At 46.1% G+C, this 19,584-nt stretch overlaps 2 protein-coding genes across 2 annotated transcripts in view; one reads left to right on the top strand and one right to left on the bottom strand.

Annotated features, from left to right (window-relative positions):
• Positions 1-7,517, bottom strand: part of LOC134067225 (ephrin type-B receptor 1-B) — a 190,287-nt gene extending 182,770 nt beyond the window's left edge. Inside the window, exon 1 of the mRNA XM_062522367.1 lies at positions 7,357-7,517. Within this exon, the coding sequence (XP_062378351.1) occupies positions 7,357-7,414 (58 nt within the window). The 5' untranslated portion in view covers positions 7,415-7,517. The remainder of the gene's footprint in view (positions 1-7,356) is intronic.
• Positions 7,518-19,107: 11,590 nt separating this feature from the next.
• Positions 19,108-19,584, top strand: part of LOC134098697 (protein FAM227A-like) — a 9,809-nt gene continuing 9,332 nt past the window's right edge. Inside the window, exon 1 of the mRNA XM_062551665.1 lies at positions 19,108-19,394. Coding sequence (XP_062407649.1) covers positions 19,274-19,394 — 121 coding nt within the window. The 5' untranslated portion in view covers positions 19,108-19,273. The remainder of the gene's footprint in view (positions 19,395-19,584) is intronic.

The following is a 19,584-nucleotide window of genomic DNA, read 5'->3' as shown; positions in this document are numbered from 1 at the left end:
AGGTCAGTCGGCCACGTTTGCGTCCGATATCTAATATCTAATCTGACTCACAAATGGGCAAGAAGTGAAGGAAAGACAAGCGAGACATAAATCCATCCACATGCTCTGCACTAATGCATTCAGGACAGCACAGACTTTCAACAGACCTGAAACTATTTGCAGGTTTTCTTAAAAGAAGGATAGACTCAGAGAGAGAGAGAGAGAGACAGAGAGGGGGGGACTCAGAACAAAATCCAGCTGTGGCTTTGCTCCATACTTCCCCTGTAACCACAAACGAAAATCCCCCACAACCTTCCACCCCGGACTCCTCCTGCCCCTGTCTTCTACCCCAGACTCCTCCTGCCCCTGTCTTCTACCCCAGACCCCTCCTGCCCCTGTCTTCTACCCCGGACCCCTCCTGCTCCAGTCTTCTACCCCGGACCCCTCCTGCTCCAGTCTTCTACCCCGGACCCCTCCTGCCCCTGTCTTCTACCCCAGACTCCTCCTGCCCCTGTCTTCTACCCCGGACCCCTCCTGCTCCAGTCTTCTACCCCGGACCCCTCCTGCTCCAGTCTGTGGGTTTAAAGGTGAAATGAACTCCTGGTGCTGGAGAGCAGACTCCCACCAGACTTCATTAAAAGAATCCTAATTGACTCTCTTTGTTCTCTTCACTTTCTCTCGTCTACTTTTCTTCCCTCCAAAAATATTCTCTTCTTCCCTCTGTCAACAGCGGGGAAAAAAATGGTGGGGTATGTGAGGGGGGGGGGGTCACATTTCACTTCAGACAGAAAAGGCAAAAGAAAACTAAACAAACTTTACAACCACATCTATTTAAACAAGTGCAAGTGATTTCAGGGGCCAATGGCAACCGTTAGCCCCGTTGCTAGCCACGGAGAGGCGGAGGCTGGTACTGCGCTGCCCGTTTGGGAGTTTTAATTAAAGCGACTCACGCCTCCGAAACGACCAGGGCCCAGCGAACAGACTAAATGTCAACAGCGGAGCGTTTGGCCGAGGCCAGTGAGGGGCCCGTGGATATCGGCCGCTGCATTATTAGTCTTGGCCTGTAAGGCAAGAGGCCCGCGGGGTGAAGCTGCTAACTCGATAATCAATGCTTTCTGCAACATCCCCCTTCTGCTGGAAAATATTGAAGAGGCTCGAGTTTCTGCTGACCTAGCCTCGGTCACCTAATCAGCCGAAATAGATAGCCAACCGCCACAGACAGCCCCAAAAGAAGACCAGAGGTTCCTATCTCCTTCTGTATTCACTTTACCAGGGAATACTTCTTACTTTCTTTGTTTTATGTTTGGCCCTATCCATTTATATAGGATCGATCTTTCAATGCTACAATACTGCAAAGAGAAGCCATTTAAACCTAATCTGTTTTTGCAAAACACAATAAAAAGCAGAATAGTATAGAAACCCTATAGATCAGAAACTTAAGTGCTTACATTGCCTGCCAGACCTCCTATGGAAAAAGTCCAAATCAAGCGCCAAACAACGGCATATATCACCCAGAAATGTTAAAACCACATTCTACAAATGGACAGAGGGGGCAACATCAGTGCATACAGATGTAAGGCCTCTTCCAGACAGCAAGGCTTCAAACTTCAGGCATCAAATATTTGACTTCTAAAATATGGTCCTCTACAGACGCCAAGAAAACCACGGAGCCGACAGGGAGGAAAGAAAAACAGGAGGATGCCAACATGGGAGCTCGTCCCTATTCGCCTCCTGGAGGGCTTTCACACACACACACACACACACACACACACCTGCCTGCTAGCATCCTCCATCTTCCTCTTCCTCCGTTTGCTGATCCACCATCTGGCTCTTGGAGGCTCGGGTGTCTCTGGGGTAAGGTGAGATCTGTAGAGGTGGGGAGGACCTGGTGGAGGGGGGGGGGGACTCGCTGAGCCCAAATCTCCCAGGATACTTAGCTCTGATTTGTCAGAGCCCAGGAGGAAAAGGGGAAAGGCCAAGGAGAGGAGGGTGGGGGGTAGGGGTGGAGGGAGTTCTCTTGGAACTAGATTTACACGCACACATACACACAACAAACACCCACACGTAAAACACACTCACCGTAAAACACACACACACTCACTCACAGACGCTCAAGAGCGCTGCTGGTCTTTAGTGAAGGAAAAGGTCACCGGGGCTGCGAGTGCCTGTGGCAAACTCTAAATACGTACGGTGGAAACTGACAGGAAAGCTGGCACCATATGTTGCCTCGTCTCACAAGTGTCTGGGGATGCCTCTACACAGGACTCTCTAGCCGTGCTCTTCACTCGCCCATACATGACCCTTTATGTCGAACATAAATCTTCAGAGTCGGTGCGGAGCGCTCTCGCAGGCTCTAATTGGCTGACAAAATCATCTGACCCCACCCTTACGTGTCAGAGGACACTTTGCTGCTTTTTCTTCTCCTTTGCTACATTTTTTTTTACCAAAAACAAACTTCAAAAAGAGTGGTACGTTTTTTTTTTTTTTTTTCACACATGGCACCGTTTCGTTGGATTATCACTGCCTTCTGGAGTGTGATCACAAGGAGCTTAGAGCAGAGGCTGTTTGCACCTGGTGCAGGTAGACGCAATTAAGCGAGCGAAGGTACAACAGACCGCACTCTCGCTCCTCTAATGAAGCCATCACAGGTTCATGCAGTGTCCATTTGCGGCCATAATAGCGGTCGTACCTCCGTTTCGCCGCCGCGCTGGAAAAGCTCGGGGTAGGTAATGAAGTGAGTACACAAAATTGCGCTCCGTGCCAGAAGTCGTGAGGTCACCGACGGCCCCCGGAGAGGCGAGTGGCGGATCCGTCCATTTGCGCATTTAACATGTCTCTCTGTGTTTCCCACTCCCCAGCTCTCAATACAGCCAGGAGAGTGAGGAATGTGAAAGGGCATTTACTTTCTGCTTCCCCCCCCCCCCCACACACACACACACTTACACACACACACACACACATTTTTCATCCATTTGGCGAGTGCGAGAGTGAGAGCGAGCAGAGCGATCTCATTTGTCCCTCCATTAGTGACTCCTCTAGACTTCCTCCAAATCCGTGAGTCATACGCGAGAAGACGGCCGGCCAGACATGAAGCAGAACTGACCAGCAGGTACATGTCTCACACACTCACACACACACACACACACACACACACACACACACACATACTTTAGAGGGCTACTTACCCATTAGTTTACCTTTCAGTGGTGGGTAATAAACTCTGCTTGCACTTGTCTACCATCTCTGAGAGGCTCCAATAAAGAGACTCATAAAGACTGGACTAAAGACTGGACTTAATGGAGTCATGCAGACAGTGCCTTGGTCAGATTACACGCTTCCATTCAATGACCAATAGAAACAAAGTCCAGTGAGAAAGAAAGAAAGAACTAAGGAGAGGCTGACCGACAATAAACGCTGACCATCTCATAATGTCAGTGATGAATTGCTTTAAATTGGGGTCACCGTGCCGGGCCGGTTCTGTGCCAAAAACACAGATCACCGACTGGCAGACGAAACAAACAAAATGGCTCGGCGCCAAATCAGTTAGCGGGCCATAAATTCTCGCTGTCTTTCAGCGTTGCCCGTGGCTTGAAGGAGGGTAGCCTTCCATGGGCGCTCGTCCCTGCACCTGGAGCTGTTGGCACCCACTTCACTGCAGAGCCTGAGCTCGACGGGGCCAGCTCCTCAAAGTGACAATTTATCACCATAAATGTTTGTGGACAGCTGCGGATTAATGGCCATAACCCGGGATATACGAGCGGAGAGTGGCAGGGTGACACTGCGTCTTTCAGTGTTTCTCGTGCCACTTCCACCCCTATTAAAGAAGAGTACGGCGTCTAAAAACACACTAGCGCTCCAACGCAATCAGCTAATGGAGAAGGTTCATGTCCAGAAGCCCTCACTGACAGGGAGTGCTGCTGAGCACAGTAGCCACACCAGCAGGCCTGATTGCGTTCTTCTCAGCCTGGGCGAGAGACACACGCTGCTGCTGCTGGTGGTGGTGGTGGCGATGATGATGATGATGGTGATGGTGATGATGATGATGAAGCTGCTACTGATGGTGATGATGGATGTCACTGTCTGGCCCTGGTAAAGGTCACCGCAGTAGGGGCCCTGTGAGTGTATGGCGGTCAGCGCAGCGACAGGCAGCAGGCAGCGGAGGCCCTCTGACCAAATAAACAAGTGTGATTACAGACGGGCGGTCGAGCAGCCCACCGGCTTTAGGCACAAGCCTGATGAGGACGTGTGAAGGGTTGCAGCAGCCGCAGACACAGAGAGAGAGAGAGAGTGGGAGAGAGAGAGATACAGTAGCGAGACGGAATAATAGAGAGAGAGAAAGACAGAGAGACAGACAAATGGAGGGAGATGGAAAGATAGAAAAATAAGGGGTATGAGGGTGGAAAAGAGGGAGATGATGAGAAATAGAGACTGTGTGTGAAAAAAAACCTTTATTGCACCATGATGCCGATCATGGACACCGAAAAATGGTACCACGAAGTCACACACCCACGCCATAAGATAAATAGAGAGAGAGAGATGGAGAGAGGGAGGGGACAGAGGAAGAGAGAGAAAGAGAGAGAGCTACATAAATCACAAAGCCCCACCGCCTGGCATGAGAAGAGAGAAAAGGAATTTGCATGCCATTAACGAAAACGAGGGAGAGTGCAAGAAAAAAAACAAAAAAAAAAAAGCGAGAGGCGCTGTATTTCTCCTGCATCTGCACATCATTATTCACAGCGACGGCCGAGGCAATTCGCCCCCCACTTATGGAGACGTTGCTTATTTCTGTTTGCCCTTAAAGCAATTAAGCCACGGATGGGCCTGCTCACTTTGAGTACGCGCCCACGCGCAGGCGTCGCGAGTGAGGGAGATAAATTATTAGGGGGCAGGAGGGGACGCGACGCCTCCCCGACGCTCTCCGCACATGCACGCCGCGCACCCCTCTCGCTCCTCTGCCCGCACTGGCCCCCCCTCTGCCCAAAAGAGCCGCCCGCGGCTGATTGTTTTGGCTTTGGAGAGAAATCCTCCTGAGTGGGGAACGGGGATGTAGAGCAGAGAGAGGGAAAGAGAGAGGTGAAGGAGGACGGAGAGAGAGAGAGAGAGAGAGAGAGAGAGAGAAGGAGGGGGGTGAAGGAGAGATCAGAGGGAGGAGAGGAAACACACACAAGTGGAAAGAGAGATAGAGAGAGAGAAAAGAAAGAGAAGGAGGAGAAAATGAGAGAGATCAGAGGGAAGAAGGGATGCACAGACAAGTGGAAGAGAGAAAAAGAAAGAGAGAGAGAGAGAGGGAGAGAGAGAGAGAGAGAGAGAATGGGAGAACAGTGAGTAGCTCTGAACCATGGTGTCACCCTTTTAAAAAGCCGGCGCGCTACATTTGCCCAGATTATTAAGCAACCTTTCTAACAATAGATAGTGCTGCAATTATTTATCCTCTACAACCCTCTGAGTACCTGGCCCATCGCTGCACTGGCATAATAATCAAGCCGGCTACTGACATCACACTTAAGCACTCCACTGCTTACATAAAAAAGGAATTTGCTCAGAACCCTCATTTCATGCCAGACACTCAAAGGCACTATTGCCTGCAAATGACCTAATGACAAAAGGAACAGCATACTCAAGAAATGATTCTTATCCTCTTTCATTGCACCATAAGATCCAATAAGAACCACCTTCCCTGAAAGGAAAATGTTTGCAATGTTTTTCTTTCTCATCACTTCATATAAATCTATGCATGCCATGTGCCATTTGTCCACTGTCCAGATGGTCAGACTGGCCTGTCAGAGTTGCCCCATTGTGGCGGGCAGATCTTTGACACATTGTTTGTGATTATTGGGGCGATTTGGTGATTAGGGGCGCATAATCTGATTATGGGGAGCACAGGGAGACACGGATAGTGTGCCCCCCCCCCCCCCCACCCCCCCCCTCCACGGCCACCGGCGACAGGGACAGCCACAGCCACAGACAGCCCGAGAAGGATCAACAAACATCTTAACCTGCCAAAGGCCAATTCTCTTTCAATTAGCCACCAAATTGGGGATGGCTTTAGCCCGCTGTCATCTTTCAACTGTGTCCCATCCATCTGTTCTGCTTTTGGTGATTTTTTTGTTTTTTTTAGTGAACGCAATTCCACCTACTCTGACAATTTCCACAGAACAATCCAATTTGTTTCAAAGCACTAATGGCCAGCATAATGCCTCAGCAACCTTGTCCAAGCTGCTCCAACTGGCGTGCTGACCAACAGCTTGGGGAGAACTGTGGGGACCACTATGGACCGCTGTAGCCTACACAGGGCGTCTCGAATGAGATATTCCAAAACAGTTATCCGTGCTGATTATGGACAAATGGACTAAATTGCACTCAATGTCTAGCTATAAACTGTATTGTTACCTATATGGGGAAACGACATGCTTATTGTTCCTGCGCGGTTTGTGTGCGTGCGAGTCTCACTGTGCGTGTCTAGTAAACGATGATATGTGTTTTGGAGAGGACGCGCTGATTTGAATTAGAAATAGCATCTATGCATGTTAATCACTGAATTGGGAGTCAATCAAATCTCTGCACGATTATAAACACAACGGATTCTGCTTTGGCAGTACAGTAACATCCAGGCAAGAACCATCTGTCAGTCGGGGTGTTTTTCCACTGTTTGGTGACATTTCTAAAGCTAGAATTATCGCAATTCGCATGTATGTATGTATCACAGGCAGTTTAAAAGATTTCTTTACGACCAATAATCATGCATTTATTTTAGATAAATTACCCGACGAGGTTTTATCCATTTTTATCCATTGGTTCGGGAGGTAGCCTACGTAAACACACCCAGGTAGCTCGGCTTGGTCATCCTCTGTTAGTAAAGGATTGCTCTGCACCGGTCGCAACAGAACTACAACTCGGTTGTAGGCTATTCAAAGTGCGAGCATTAGGTCCAGTTTGGCCCTGGAATGTTTAAACTCATTGACAGTGTAACAGCATGGATAACGTCAACTAGTCAAAAATCCACGGAGTCTCACTTCACGAGCCAACTTTAAAATTCGGAATTGAAAATCTGTATTTCTGGCCGTGCGTCACGGGGCAAAATGGGTCAATTTCGAGACCGTTCCTCGACATCACCGCGTGCGCCGTAGCTTGACAGAAAGAGCATCCTTGGAGAAACCTGAATACCTTGACAGATGAATTGTAAGTCCCTCATGATCCACGTGTGCGAATTCTCCCCACAAAAATACAACAGCATAAGAGACATGAACATTTGAAACCGCATCATGAAATTGCAATATTCCCGTTGTAGGCTATTGAGAACCAGCGGCGAAACCACCTTCCACTCAGATAAAATGAAAACACCTTTACACACCACACAGAATAAATCCAAGCATTTACCTTCTACTGCAGCCACCGTAGTGATTACACACAAAATCGTCAACAAATCCACTGTCATGGCAAAAGTATATTTTCCGCTCTCTCTCTCCTCGTATGGAAAACCAACACGGCGTGCGCGCAAAATCCTCCAGTTGTCACAGAGCAGTATTCCAGTACAGACCGTTGTGCCACATTTCAAGCCGTAGTAAATAGTGTGTGAGAACCAGTCTGGGAACAGAGGCTGAGCTCCGAGGATGAGCGGGTGGACGTGGGAGGGGGGATTCAGAGGACCCCCTTATCTCTCTTTAAAACGTTTGGGCCAATCACGAAATGAACGCTGCAAATCGCTAACCAATCGCAGATGTGCTACTCCTCCCACAAGTATTGTTAGTCAAAACACAAAAACTTTTCACTCGAGCTTCTGTCGTTCACGGTGAGAAGGTCAAGAGCGCCGACTCGTGGACAAGTCTTGATACTACATTAGTTATATCAACCTCTTCCTCCACGCCTTGTTGTAAATAATGACTATAGTTGCATGTTTGACTGACGGCTGAATAAAGCGGTGTATCCTACTTGTCCATATACCGGTACGTATTGATTTTTAGCTTCTCGAAATGTGTGTTGTGCGATATTTATGTTTGCCATGTTGTGCTCATTGATATGATGTCAATGGCTACACTCATCAAGAGTATGATAAAGACAAAACAACTAACACATAGGCTACAGTAGGGCTGCGAAGGTATGTGCTAATTGTGTTAATGGACATCTCTTTAGTGAGAAAAGCAAGACTAGGCTTTGTAGACCTGCTTAGGGTTAATTGCTTTTACTTAACTGGCAGATTTAGGAACTTGATTTTAATCAGGTGAACTGGATTGAATGTCTGCATTATGCATTACGGCTAGGAGATAAAGCTCTTGAGAACCCAATTAGCTGTGTCACTTACCTGGACATTTGAATGCAAACCAGCTACACAGAGAGAGAGAGAGAGAGAGAGAGAGAGAGAGAGAGAGAGAGAGAGCATTGACTGTCCTCCATCTCTGGTCATTATGCACCCTGACCACTTAAACTCTTGATCACATGACTCAGCGAGCATGCTGTGACTATATGGGTCAGCCTTATTACCAGTGGCATTACATGCAAGCCATTAGCCTCTCCACCACGTCCTGATCGTCAACACAGCCAACACAAGGCGCGCTCATTAGCGATGTTTAACTGGCAGCTATGCAGCGCACTGGAGCTCCACTCCATTCCCCCACTTCTCCGTCTCCTGCCTGCCCGGCCTCTCCTCTCCTCTGGGAGTCCTCCTCCGTGCCGGAGCAGATGGTGACAGAGTGTCATCGCCGTCATGGCGGGCACAGGAGGGACAAACTGGCCACGTCAGTCCTGCTGACCAGGGCCTGAGTTGGCTTATTCACAGAAAAACAAGTGCAGCAGCAGCTGCCCCACACACACCTGTCTGCCACACACACACACACACACACACACACACACACACCTGTCTCCCAGCGTAGATTGGGCCAGTGAGCCGTTACCTGCCCCCCCCTCCCTTCTCCCAGTGTTTGGCTGGGGCCCTGTGCATCAGGAGTCCAAAAAGCTGTTTGCGGGTCCGATGGCCCCTGATCATGTTCAGCTTCCCTGACCTCAACACCTTCAACTCATTCCCTCTCCTCTTCCTCCTCTTCTTCTCCTTCCTCTCCCTCTCCTCTCCTTCTCTCCTCCTCTCCCATCTGCCCTCACCTATCTTACCTCATATCCTCCGCTCCAGATTGGAACGGGGGAAAAAAAATCCAATTCTGAGTCCATATCCTGGCCGTCCGGCGCACCGGCAGCTGTGACACAGGGGCTGGAGCCTGGTGTTCGGCCCCCGACAACACAGCGTATCATCAGGCGACGCCAGATTCCCAATTTTGTCTGGCGAAAATGAAATCTCTTCTCTGGCAGCTTCTTCACCGCATGAGAAGATCCATGTAAACATGTCACTGGTGCAAATTTAGACAGAGCACCAGGTTTACGGTATCCAACAGAGCTCAATCAAAAGCCTATGGAGGAAAATGGATAATGATATGATAATAATAGTCATCATTTTAACATAATAATAATAATGTTATAAATTAAACAGTTTGGAGGAATTTGATTAGTCTCCCACTCAACACAGCACATTTATGGCTTAAAGTTAAACAAACTCTGTTGAATGACACACAATCTCACAATTAATTCACTAGTTGACTCTCAGGTTAATTTATATTCTTATTACAGCCCTTGGTGCTACTCTTAAATTAACCCACCAATGGTACACCAGAAGAAATGACAGAAGTATGTTAATTAGGAGATTTCCTCCCCGAGGGCCCTATATCTCAGCCAAATTGGTCAATCAGTGTTAAATGCCATATAAAGTCATCAAGTCTGTTAAATGGCTAATATATACTGTATATAGGTTTAGCTAATGGCAAGTCTGGGTGTGCTTCATTGCACAAATTGCCCAAAAAATTATTTCCCCATAGCGGCGGCTATTATATCCGGAGTGAGCTCGCCAGTAATATAAAAAAAAAAGGGAATGGGAAGAAAGCACAAATTGACTCCAAAAAGTGCTTAAGTTTAAGTGGAGCACGACATACAAAACAACAACAGATAGATAGATAGTAAATAAATAAATAAATAAATAAACAAAAGATGTGAAGTGAAGTGAAATGCCTGAAGAGGATTGTGCGGTCGCTCCTGCCCCGCACGCCTGTTGTCTCGACTCCCATTTTTCATTTTTAATGGTCTGGTGTGGAACAGTCGGGGGTTGCTGGGGGTTGCATGGCCCGGCTGCACGCTGGATTTACGAGGTGCTCTAAAGCCCCCCCCCCCACACACACACACACACACACACACACACACCCTCCACCGGCTCCTCCAGCACATCCAAGCTCGCGCTCTTATTTGTCATGGGCCCGGCTCACCGCGCAGCCCAGGTGCCCCCTGACCCCCAGGGTCATCTCTGGAGAAGGACCGCATCCCAAACCAATCAATCCCTGTTTGCTGTGTGCACCCCTGGGAGAGGGACAGCAGACACCGAGAGAGAGAGGGAGAGAGAGAGAGAGAGAGAGAGAGAGAGAGAGGAGATAGAGGAGCTCCACTTGAAGCACACACACACACACACACACACACAGAACCTCTCAAAGAATAGATACAAGAGCAAACAAGCACCCCTCAAACATACATGCACACACACACACACACACACACACACACACACACACACACACACACACACACACACACACACACACATACACAGTCTACCTCTCCAGCTGAGTCCCATCAAGGCACCGGCTGCCTCCACTGGCTTACTCATGTCCACTACACAGAGCTGGGGGAGGGTGGAGGGGGAGCGTGTCACTTCTGCATTCAGGAATCAATACGGTTGTGGGCCGCACGCTACACTAGCTTTATACAACAGAGGAAGTGCTGTTGCGTAATACTTTGTTTTTCTTGATTCATTACTACCAGAGTGGTCAGATATGTGTAACCACAGTGATATGGGAGACAGATAGAGAGATCATTACAAAACAAGCAATCACTTGGTCATCTGATACGCCCATGCTATGAGAAATATAATAACCACATTTGGCAACAGGCTGTACAGAGCAGTTTCATATCCAACCAGGCATTCCATTACGAAAGGGTCTGGAATTACCATCAACTAATGAACAGTGATTGATTCCGACAAATAGAACATTTAACATGACTCCCTGATTGATGTGTGTTTAATGATAATGCAGGCTGTTACAAGATGCGCTTTATATTAGTCACAGAATATGCTGTAACATGAGTTAATTTACTGCAAGTGGATACATTAATTGAATTTAGTGAATGTATTACTTAGCTATATGCATGTACTAATAATGATAATTTCATATAATGTGTGGACAGCAAAGATCTGCACTAACAAATGATCTGTCAATGGCTCGTTGTTTTGTGTTTGCTGTGAAGACAGTGTGATCATTATGCTTGTGACCTGTAAGTATTGCGGGTGAGTCTCCATACCTCACGGGAGTCACGGCCAATCACAACCACCCACTGACCTTTCCCTCTCCACAGCTCATTTATCCACCATGTGAAAATGGCAGCATTCTTTTAGTGCAAGTCAAAATCGTTTTTGTTATTTGTTTTCAGTTTTTTTGTTGCACGTTTAGAGAGCGAATAAAATATACAAGAGATGACAAAAATGTCTTTCGAGGAGTGTTGTGAGAAGTGATATTTACATCTGTAGATAAGAGAATGGCTTACAAGAGAATGCATTCCAAACACGGATTTACGCATGGTCTCCTGTGTACTTCTTTTTTCCCCATCAAAGGCTTGCCAGTTGGTACAAGCGTATAAAAGGAAGACAACAGTTTGTCAACATTCAGTAAATGGGATGGCAGAGTAAGAAGAGAAAGCAAGAGACGGGCGGGCGGTGGGGGCTGGTGCATACAAGCTTGTGATAAAGAAAGTGAGATATGAAAATGAAATGTCCCTCTCCATAAAAAGGCAAACACACACTTTAATACCTTTATTTGTGTTCACATTTTGCCATGAATGTCATTGAACACAAACAATTTTAGACACCAGCATTGCAAAACCAGTAGCCTATGCCTCTGGTCTCAGATCATGGGTACCAAAAACAGCGCCTTCTCCATATATGGTGACTGCCAATTATCACAGAAATTGAGCAGAATTTTGCTAGAGCCTTTGCTCTTGGCTTAGAGAGACCAGCAATCTGCAAACCTCTGACTACTAGCCTGTGGATATTACCTAGGCTTCCAAATATACACACCAACAGCTTACATTTGTACCCAAGCTGTACAACAATGTCTCTGAGTGGCTGATACTTTAAAAGCTTGGTAAGATAGGCATCCTCTAGAATGTAGACAAATGCACAGCCCACTTCAAGAATGGTTACTTCTCTGCTGTCCTCATCAACAACAACAATATCTGGCTTTTTTGCAGCAACATTTAAAAACACATTATTTCCACTATTACAGCGTATAAAAGGAAGACAACAGTTTGTCAACATTCAGTAAATGGGATGGCAGAGCAAGAAGAGAAAGCAAGAGACGGGCGGGCGGTGGGGGCTGGTGCATACAAGCTTGTGATAAAGAAAGTGAGATATGAAAATGAAATGTCCCTCTCCATAAAAAGGCAAACACATACATACACACACACACACACACACACACAGGTGTGCACACTAACACACATATACACACTCACACTCTTGCACTTATATGAACACAAAAACATAGACAGACACAAACACATGCACACACACACATACACACTCCCCCACACCTACACACACACACACACACACACACACACACACTCCCCCACACCTAGACACACACACACACACACACACACACTTCCCCACACCTACACACACACACACACAGCAGGCCCCTGAGGGGACAGGATGGTTATTAGGACCTGTGCAGTATCATGTGTTCATTCATCTTGCCCTGCCATGTGGCTCACCAGTCATTCCAGGAATCTCTTAACAAGAGCTGTGAGCAGATGGGTTTGTACAGGACGTCTAGAAAAATAGCAAACATCACCGCTCTCCTCACATCACCACACCCCCGAGGCCAAAGGCTAACAACACCACTCCTGTGCGGGCACAACAAAGATTAATAAAACACACCACACGTTCAAACACTACGCTTTTGCCACAGTGTATTATTAGTGCATTAAACATATCCTAGAGATACTACTACTCTGGTACTTTCTCTAAGTGTGTACATATACCCCAATGATAGCGTCTGAAGAGTATGCTGAGAGTAATCGTTCAGAGAGATGGCTCTCACAATTCCCCACGGGGCCGAACAGAATAACAATTTTCTCCCGTCGCCACTCTGCTCCCCCCTGACACCATGTTCTCCTGCCCTGGCCAATAAACCGTGGCTGTGCCTGCCAGGCACGAAAAATTCATATTAATAATACAGCAGCTTTCTTAGACATGGTGGACAGACAAAGAGTCACAAAAGCGATGGGCTGAGAGGCTGCTAAATGTAGGCACCCTATTAATTGACCTGTCACTGGCGCTGTGAATGATGTTTCCTGCACTCTCTCACCATCCACCCCCTTACCTCTTTTCTTCCCTCTTCTCTCTCTCTCTCTCTCTCTCACTCACTATCAATTTCTCTCTCCCTCCCTCTTTCTCGCTCTCTCTCCCTCTCTCTTTCTCTCTCTCTCCCTCTCTCCGTTGTCTTTGGCTGTCTGTGTTCTTCGCACAGGCTCCTTCTCTGGCTGTCACAGTGAGCTGCCAGTTCGCTGACCACCTCTACCCAGCCGTCAGCAGCCCTCTCAGACAGACGAGAGCTGGACACTGGGCTGAGATAGGGAGCCCTGGAGAGCCAGGAGACAGTTCATTATAAAGGTTAAAGCAAGAAGGCGATCAAGAACCCCCTCCACCCTTTTAATGGAATGTGATTAACCTCTTCCTTTGGCTTATGAATGAATAGGGATGTCTCTCGACTCATACATTTTATCCCAAAATGATGTCCACAGGGACCCACACACTGGATGCACTTAAATTGATGGTGTGACAGAGAAGATGTGGAAGTGGAGGGGGAGATAAAGAGCGAGATAGAGAGAGATAGCGAGAGAGAGCAAGAGAGAGAGAGAAAGAGAGAGAAACAAAGCAAAAAAAAAATAGAACAAAGGAAAGGAAGAGAGAGGAGATTTTTCAAAATGATTTGCATCTCCCCCCTCTCGTGTTTGGTTGCCATAGTTATTCCCTTTGCTGCTTGACTATCAGTGATTGATTAATACCTCATTAGCCCACTTTGCGCCCAGTTATGTTTTCCCAGGTAGTTTGTCTACACAGAGGAGAAACACAGGGGAGCCTCGCTCTGACTCCAGATTAACAAGAACATCATTAACGGTAAAGACCGTTATTGATCACAGATCTCCTTTTGCACGGTTATGATAGACGGTGCGGCGGAGCTCTGATGGAGCCGGGCCTTATGGCGCCGGCGATCACTGGAAGCGCGCGATAAATCTGGGTCTAAAAGCGAAGCCGTCCACTCACGCTGTCCGCCATTACCGCCGAGGAGATAGATGGAGACATTTGTCACAAAGGCACAAAGAAGTGTGATTAATAATTTACATTCTCTAATTAAATACATTAACATTTTATAATTAAAGACATTTACCACTCTCCGGGTTAATTGGGGTGCCATCCACCTCAGAAAGTTGAGCGTGTTAAGTATTCTAGTGAATACTGTGTTTTAATTGGACTCCAAAGAGCTAGAACACAGAGAATTTAAAGAAGAGAGAAGACGAGGTTAGAAGACAATGACAGAATCACAGCAGGATCTCGTGATCTCAACATGCATCGAAATAACAGTTGAATTAACGACTCATTACTGGATTGACTTCATGGTGCAGTATAGTGTACAGGTGCAAGGTGGTATTTCTAAGTATGGTGAGATGAAATTGTCCTCAAACTAAATATTTTAAGCCCATAGCCCCACCATCTCTACAGTACATAATGGAGGTTTTCCCCTGGCATGACACCAAGTACTGTAGGTCTCTATACTGTATCTCAGTCTGTATTTATAGACCTACAGGATATCTCAAGTCAGTATCTCTCAGTACACTCAGTACACACTTTAAGAAAAAAAGGGTGCTATATAGAACCAAAAAACATGTTTCATATATGGCACCCCCTAAATGGTTCTTTAAACCATTTTGAAGGGGCCATCAAAGGAACCCTTAAGGTTCTTTAAAGCCAGCATGGTTCTATATAGCACTCCCAAAACCCTATTTTTAAAGAGTGCAGAAGTTCACGAAGTCACGGCTGCAAACTCAGATCTTCCACAACACTGGCTGGGCGGGCAGACGTGCTCTCTGTTCATTATCTGATTTGGCAAACAGATAAAGCCTTGTAGGTGATAACAGCTCTGTGATCCCAATCGCTTTCTGCTGCCGAAAAATGCTTCACACGCGAGTGACAAGAGTGTTTGTCACCCAGGGCATCCTCAAACAGTGTCTTACAAGGGCGCCACATCAAATGTAATTCTACAGCGCGATCTCCTCCGCTAAAGCAATTCTCTGCCAGAGCCATGGGGTCTCCTGTGGCATAGGACTGACACCTCCATTGTCTATATATGGCTGGGAAGAAGAATGAGCATTTATACAAACAAATCAGCCGGAGAAAGAGATTACTTTCCTCGCGCAAGGTTGTTCCATTACCATATACCATCTATTGGAATAATAGTCAATTACAATATCATTAGGTTGAATAGGACTGCTGTCATGAATGCTAAATGTGTTTCCCGAGAGACCTTGAAGCAAAGATTGTCGAGCATATTTTAAAACTGTATGCTCATGGACTAAATTTATAATGCTGGTTGAGGGCCATAATGAAACTGCTGAATCATGGCTGAAAGCATAATGTAAAACAGGACTTTATGGTCTTTCACTGTCTCATTTAGCTTCTGATGGATAACATAATTAAATTTCAATTTCCAAAAAAAATAAGCATCTGCAACCAATAATAAAATTCATTTCAAGTTGGCTCTCTGAAACCTGTACTGTTTTCTGTTTACACTCAACAGTTGTTCTACTGTCTTCATTCAAATGTGGTGGCTATTCAACACACTAAAATAGGGAATTGCATTTAGCTCATAGACAACATCCTAATTAAAACAAGTAAAATGCATGTCTGTTTGTTTACTGTGTATTGATTATCAGTAACATGATACATAGCATAACATATTACACATACATAACAATACAAACTTGTACATTCCCCATAACCGCACACATTCTGTACACATCCTCACACTTGGCAATGACAAGGACATACTTAACAACCCTTCCACACAGCACACACCCCAGCCCCATCAAACACACAAATACACACATAGATTAGTTGAGACAGACCCACAGATGTGAGGTTTAACATTTTTCTCTCACCATGTACCAAAGACAAGCATCACCTTGGGTGACTTATTCATTACACCGCATCTATACAGTACTGTACGGTCAATAATACACTTCAGGCTGTCATGCAGTTTATACGTTCGGCTCATACGCGAGAAATGACCATAATTCAGTCTAGGCCTGCTGGAGCTATGACTGGAGCCAAACTGCACTGCAATGTTTCAGCTGTGCACTGAACGCTTTGCTGTAACACCTTTGAGTGTACTGTAGGCCTTTGGGAAAACACACAAGACCTTGACATTTGCTGCTGGGTTTTTCTGTGCCATGAAACCGTTGTGCATTATCATGGCTGGATTTCCTGGAAGATTGTGATTCCTATGGGGTGGTATTTATTGATGCCAGGCTTGCCCTTGTGCATGGTAAGAGAGAAAGGTTAAACCTGACATCCAGTGTCTATGGATCGGTCTCTATCTTTTTTTGTGTGTGTCCGTGTGTGTGTGTGTGTGTGTGTGTGTGTCCGTGTGTGTCCGTGTGTATGGGGGGGGAGGGGGGGGGGGGGGTGCTATGTCTTTGCCAAGTCTGAGGATATAGTGTTTAATTTAATCATCTAAATAATAATTTAATATTCTAATTTAATAATTTTACTTATTTAGTGAGGGGAAAAAAGCCTCATATTCCAGTAGACCGAAATTTCTTTGATTATAAATCTCTTCGCCCCACAGATCAGCCCGACGTCGCCAACCCTCGTTCACAGTATCTATGGTGGCCTGGAGACATTTCAGCAGGCTCCAATTGAGTTAACAAGCTAACAAGCATCAATCTGAAGCCATCTGATTCAGACACAGATTGACAAGTGATCCTCACCCCACTGGTGCTCTGGTGCTAGTGGGGGTCCCTGGTGATGTAGTAAATAGAGTCGTTTCACTGTGGGTATCTCTTTCCTCTATTCAGTGATGATTCTCGGGTTGCCCTCTCGGTCAGAATGGTGGCCACAATCAGTTCAAAACCCTCATATTCTTACATATTTTTAATGTCATTGGAGGATCAGTGTCGTTGTACTTATCTAAAGTACAATGTTTTTGGGAAATGCATCAGATTCACTGCGTGTTTAAATAATCATCAAATTACTGCTCATCATAGCAACAAAAGTGACAAATATTTAGAAATATTCCCAAGATGCCGGCATTCCACAAGTGAACTAATACCACAGGTGAATTCAACAGAGAACACCACAAAAGTGAAATGATATATCTTAATCAAAAGCCATCACTAGGCGAGATGGGGCTGGGGGCTGATAGCTGAAGAGATTAGACTAGCGAGATTCTCACCCCCAAATGGGAAAGGATGCTGTTCTAAAAAAAACTCTGATACAGTTGTAAGAGGCTGTTATTACCCCCCGGCGGCCAGCTTTCTCACCTAGACCCAGTTGGGGATCCTATTACTTGCCAATTTCCTAGTCAATGATTTTTCATTTGTGCCATATTCCCAGGCCCCCGCACTTGTTGAAGGGCTGATGGATGGCCTGTCTGGGTGAGAGGAGGAGGAGGAGGAGGGGAGGGGGCTGCCAGGAGGAGGGTGGAGGAGGGTGGAGGAGGAGGAGGGTGGAGAGAGTGGTGGAGATAGTAGCGGTGGTGGGTGGAGGGTAAGGGTCCTCCTGTCTCACACAGAGCAGAGGCTCTGAGGAGCCACTGATCTACGATCTGCCAACAAGTAGCGGATTATAGACAACAAGGGTGGGGAACCCAAAGGGGTGAGTGTGGTGTGTGTGTGTGTGTGTGTGTGTGTGTGTGTGTGTGTGTGTGTGTGTGTGTGTGTGTGTGTGTGTGTGTGTGTGTGTGTGTGTTGGAGGTGGGGGTTGGGTCATTGACATGGCTTCTGAGGGGTTGTAAGAAAGCACCTAAGTTATGAGTGCAGGAGGTTGGTGGGGTAGCTTATCCAGCGGCTCGACTCCTGTTTGGTGGGTGGCAATCCATGACATTTAGATTTTATTTTTAGGTGGCTTTGCGAAATAGTGAGCCCATGTACACATACACACACTCACACACAAGCACAAGCTGTGTGCTGTGGCTTTTTGGTTGTGGACGACAAAGATGATGATAGCATAACTCAGACACTGACACACATTCTCTCTCTCTCTCACACACACACACACACGCACACGCACACGCACACACACGTCACATGTACCATTCTCCTTCTCTCTCCTACTTCTTCTTTGACCGGTGTTTCAAAACAGCCATGAATCATAAGGGAAAGCCAGCTGCCTAATAGTTACCAATTATTCTGTCTGCCAATTATGTGAAGATTCCACCACAGACTTTCCACCAACGTGCTGCCTGCTGCAGTTCTAACCATGCCACTCTTTTGATGCCCAAAGTCATCTCCAGAGTGTTGTAATCACAGCAGCTGCTGATAGGAAATTCACTCAGAATCCATAAAATGAGGAAAATGAGATTCAATCTAATATTGTTTTTTTTTTTTTTAAATCATGCAGCCTTACCTTGTCCAACAATAAGAATAAGGTAGAAGGTAAAAAAGGCCATATATAAATAGGCTAGGCCTAAATGACAAACATTTTAGATAAGTCTGCTTAATAAAGTCAATGACAATTTTATTAGGCTACTTAGCATAATTCAGGCCTACTTCATATAGCATATATGCTACTGAAAGCCTGCATGTGTTGTGTAGTGTAGCCTACACGAAAATCTAGGATCCATGATCCGTGTTTTGCCAATGCATGTCTTTGTTGACAGATTGGCGTCACTGTATCCTCAGTAACCTACCTCGTGGATTCTACACAACTGCTGCGGAATCGTCTTGACAACAATTCCAAGGAAGCCTGGAAATCCACAGATCCTTGTGGCAAGTTAGGATGTAGGCTACCAAAGTGAACTGTAACGTTACGTCGTTCATTGGTTAACACATTTGGAGACTATCCAATCCAATTAAATATGTTTATTGAAAACATTTAGCCTATGAAAAGATTCATCCGAAAAACTGTAGGCGGCAGCGCTGAGTTGAGATGGCGGAGGTCAACGCCGTGTGCATGCCTATGGTTACATACCTAGAAACTGTAAGCGGTAACGTGGTGACAGCTCAGCAGAAACGGGAAAAGTTGCAGAAAGCATCTCTGGAACCAGTGCGTATCTTTCATGCCTGCGAAGTTATCTTCTCTGTAGCATATTTTGGCTCTTTTTTATTCATTTATTTTGGCTCATTTATTTATTTACCTTATTAGACCATGATGTATACGATGTTTTCCAAAAGGCACGGATTGTAAAATTATAATAATAATACATTATACTCATAGGCTCAGGATATTGACAGGATATT

This window comes from Sardina pilchardus, chromosome 2, assembly GCF_963854185.1.
Source record: "Sardina pilchardus chromosome 2, fSarPil1.1, whole genome shotgun sequence".
Classification (NCBI taxonomy): Eukaryota; Metazoa; Chordata; class Actinopteri; order Clupeiformes; family Clupeidae; genus Sardina; species Sardina pilchardus.
This window is presented reverse-complemented; position numbering and strand designations above follow the sequence as displayed.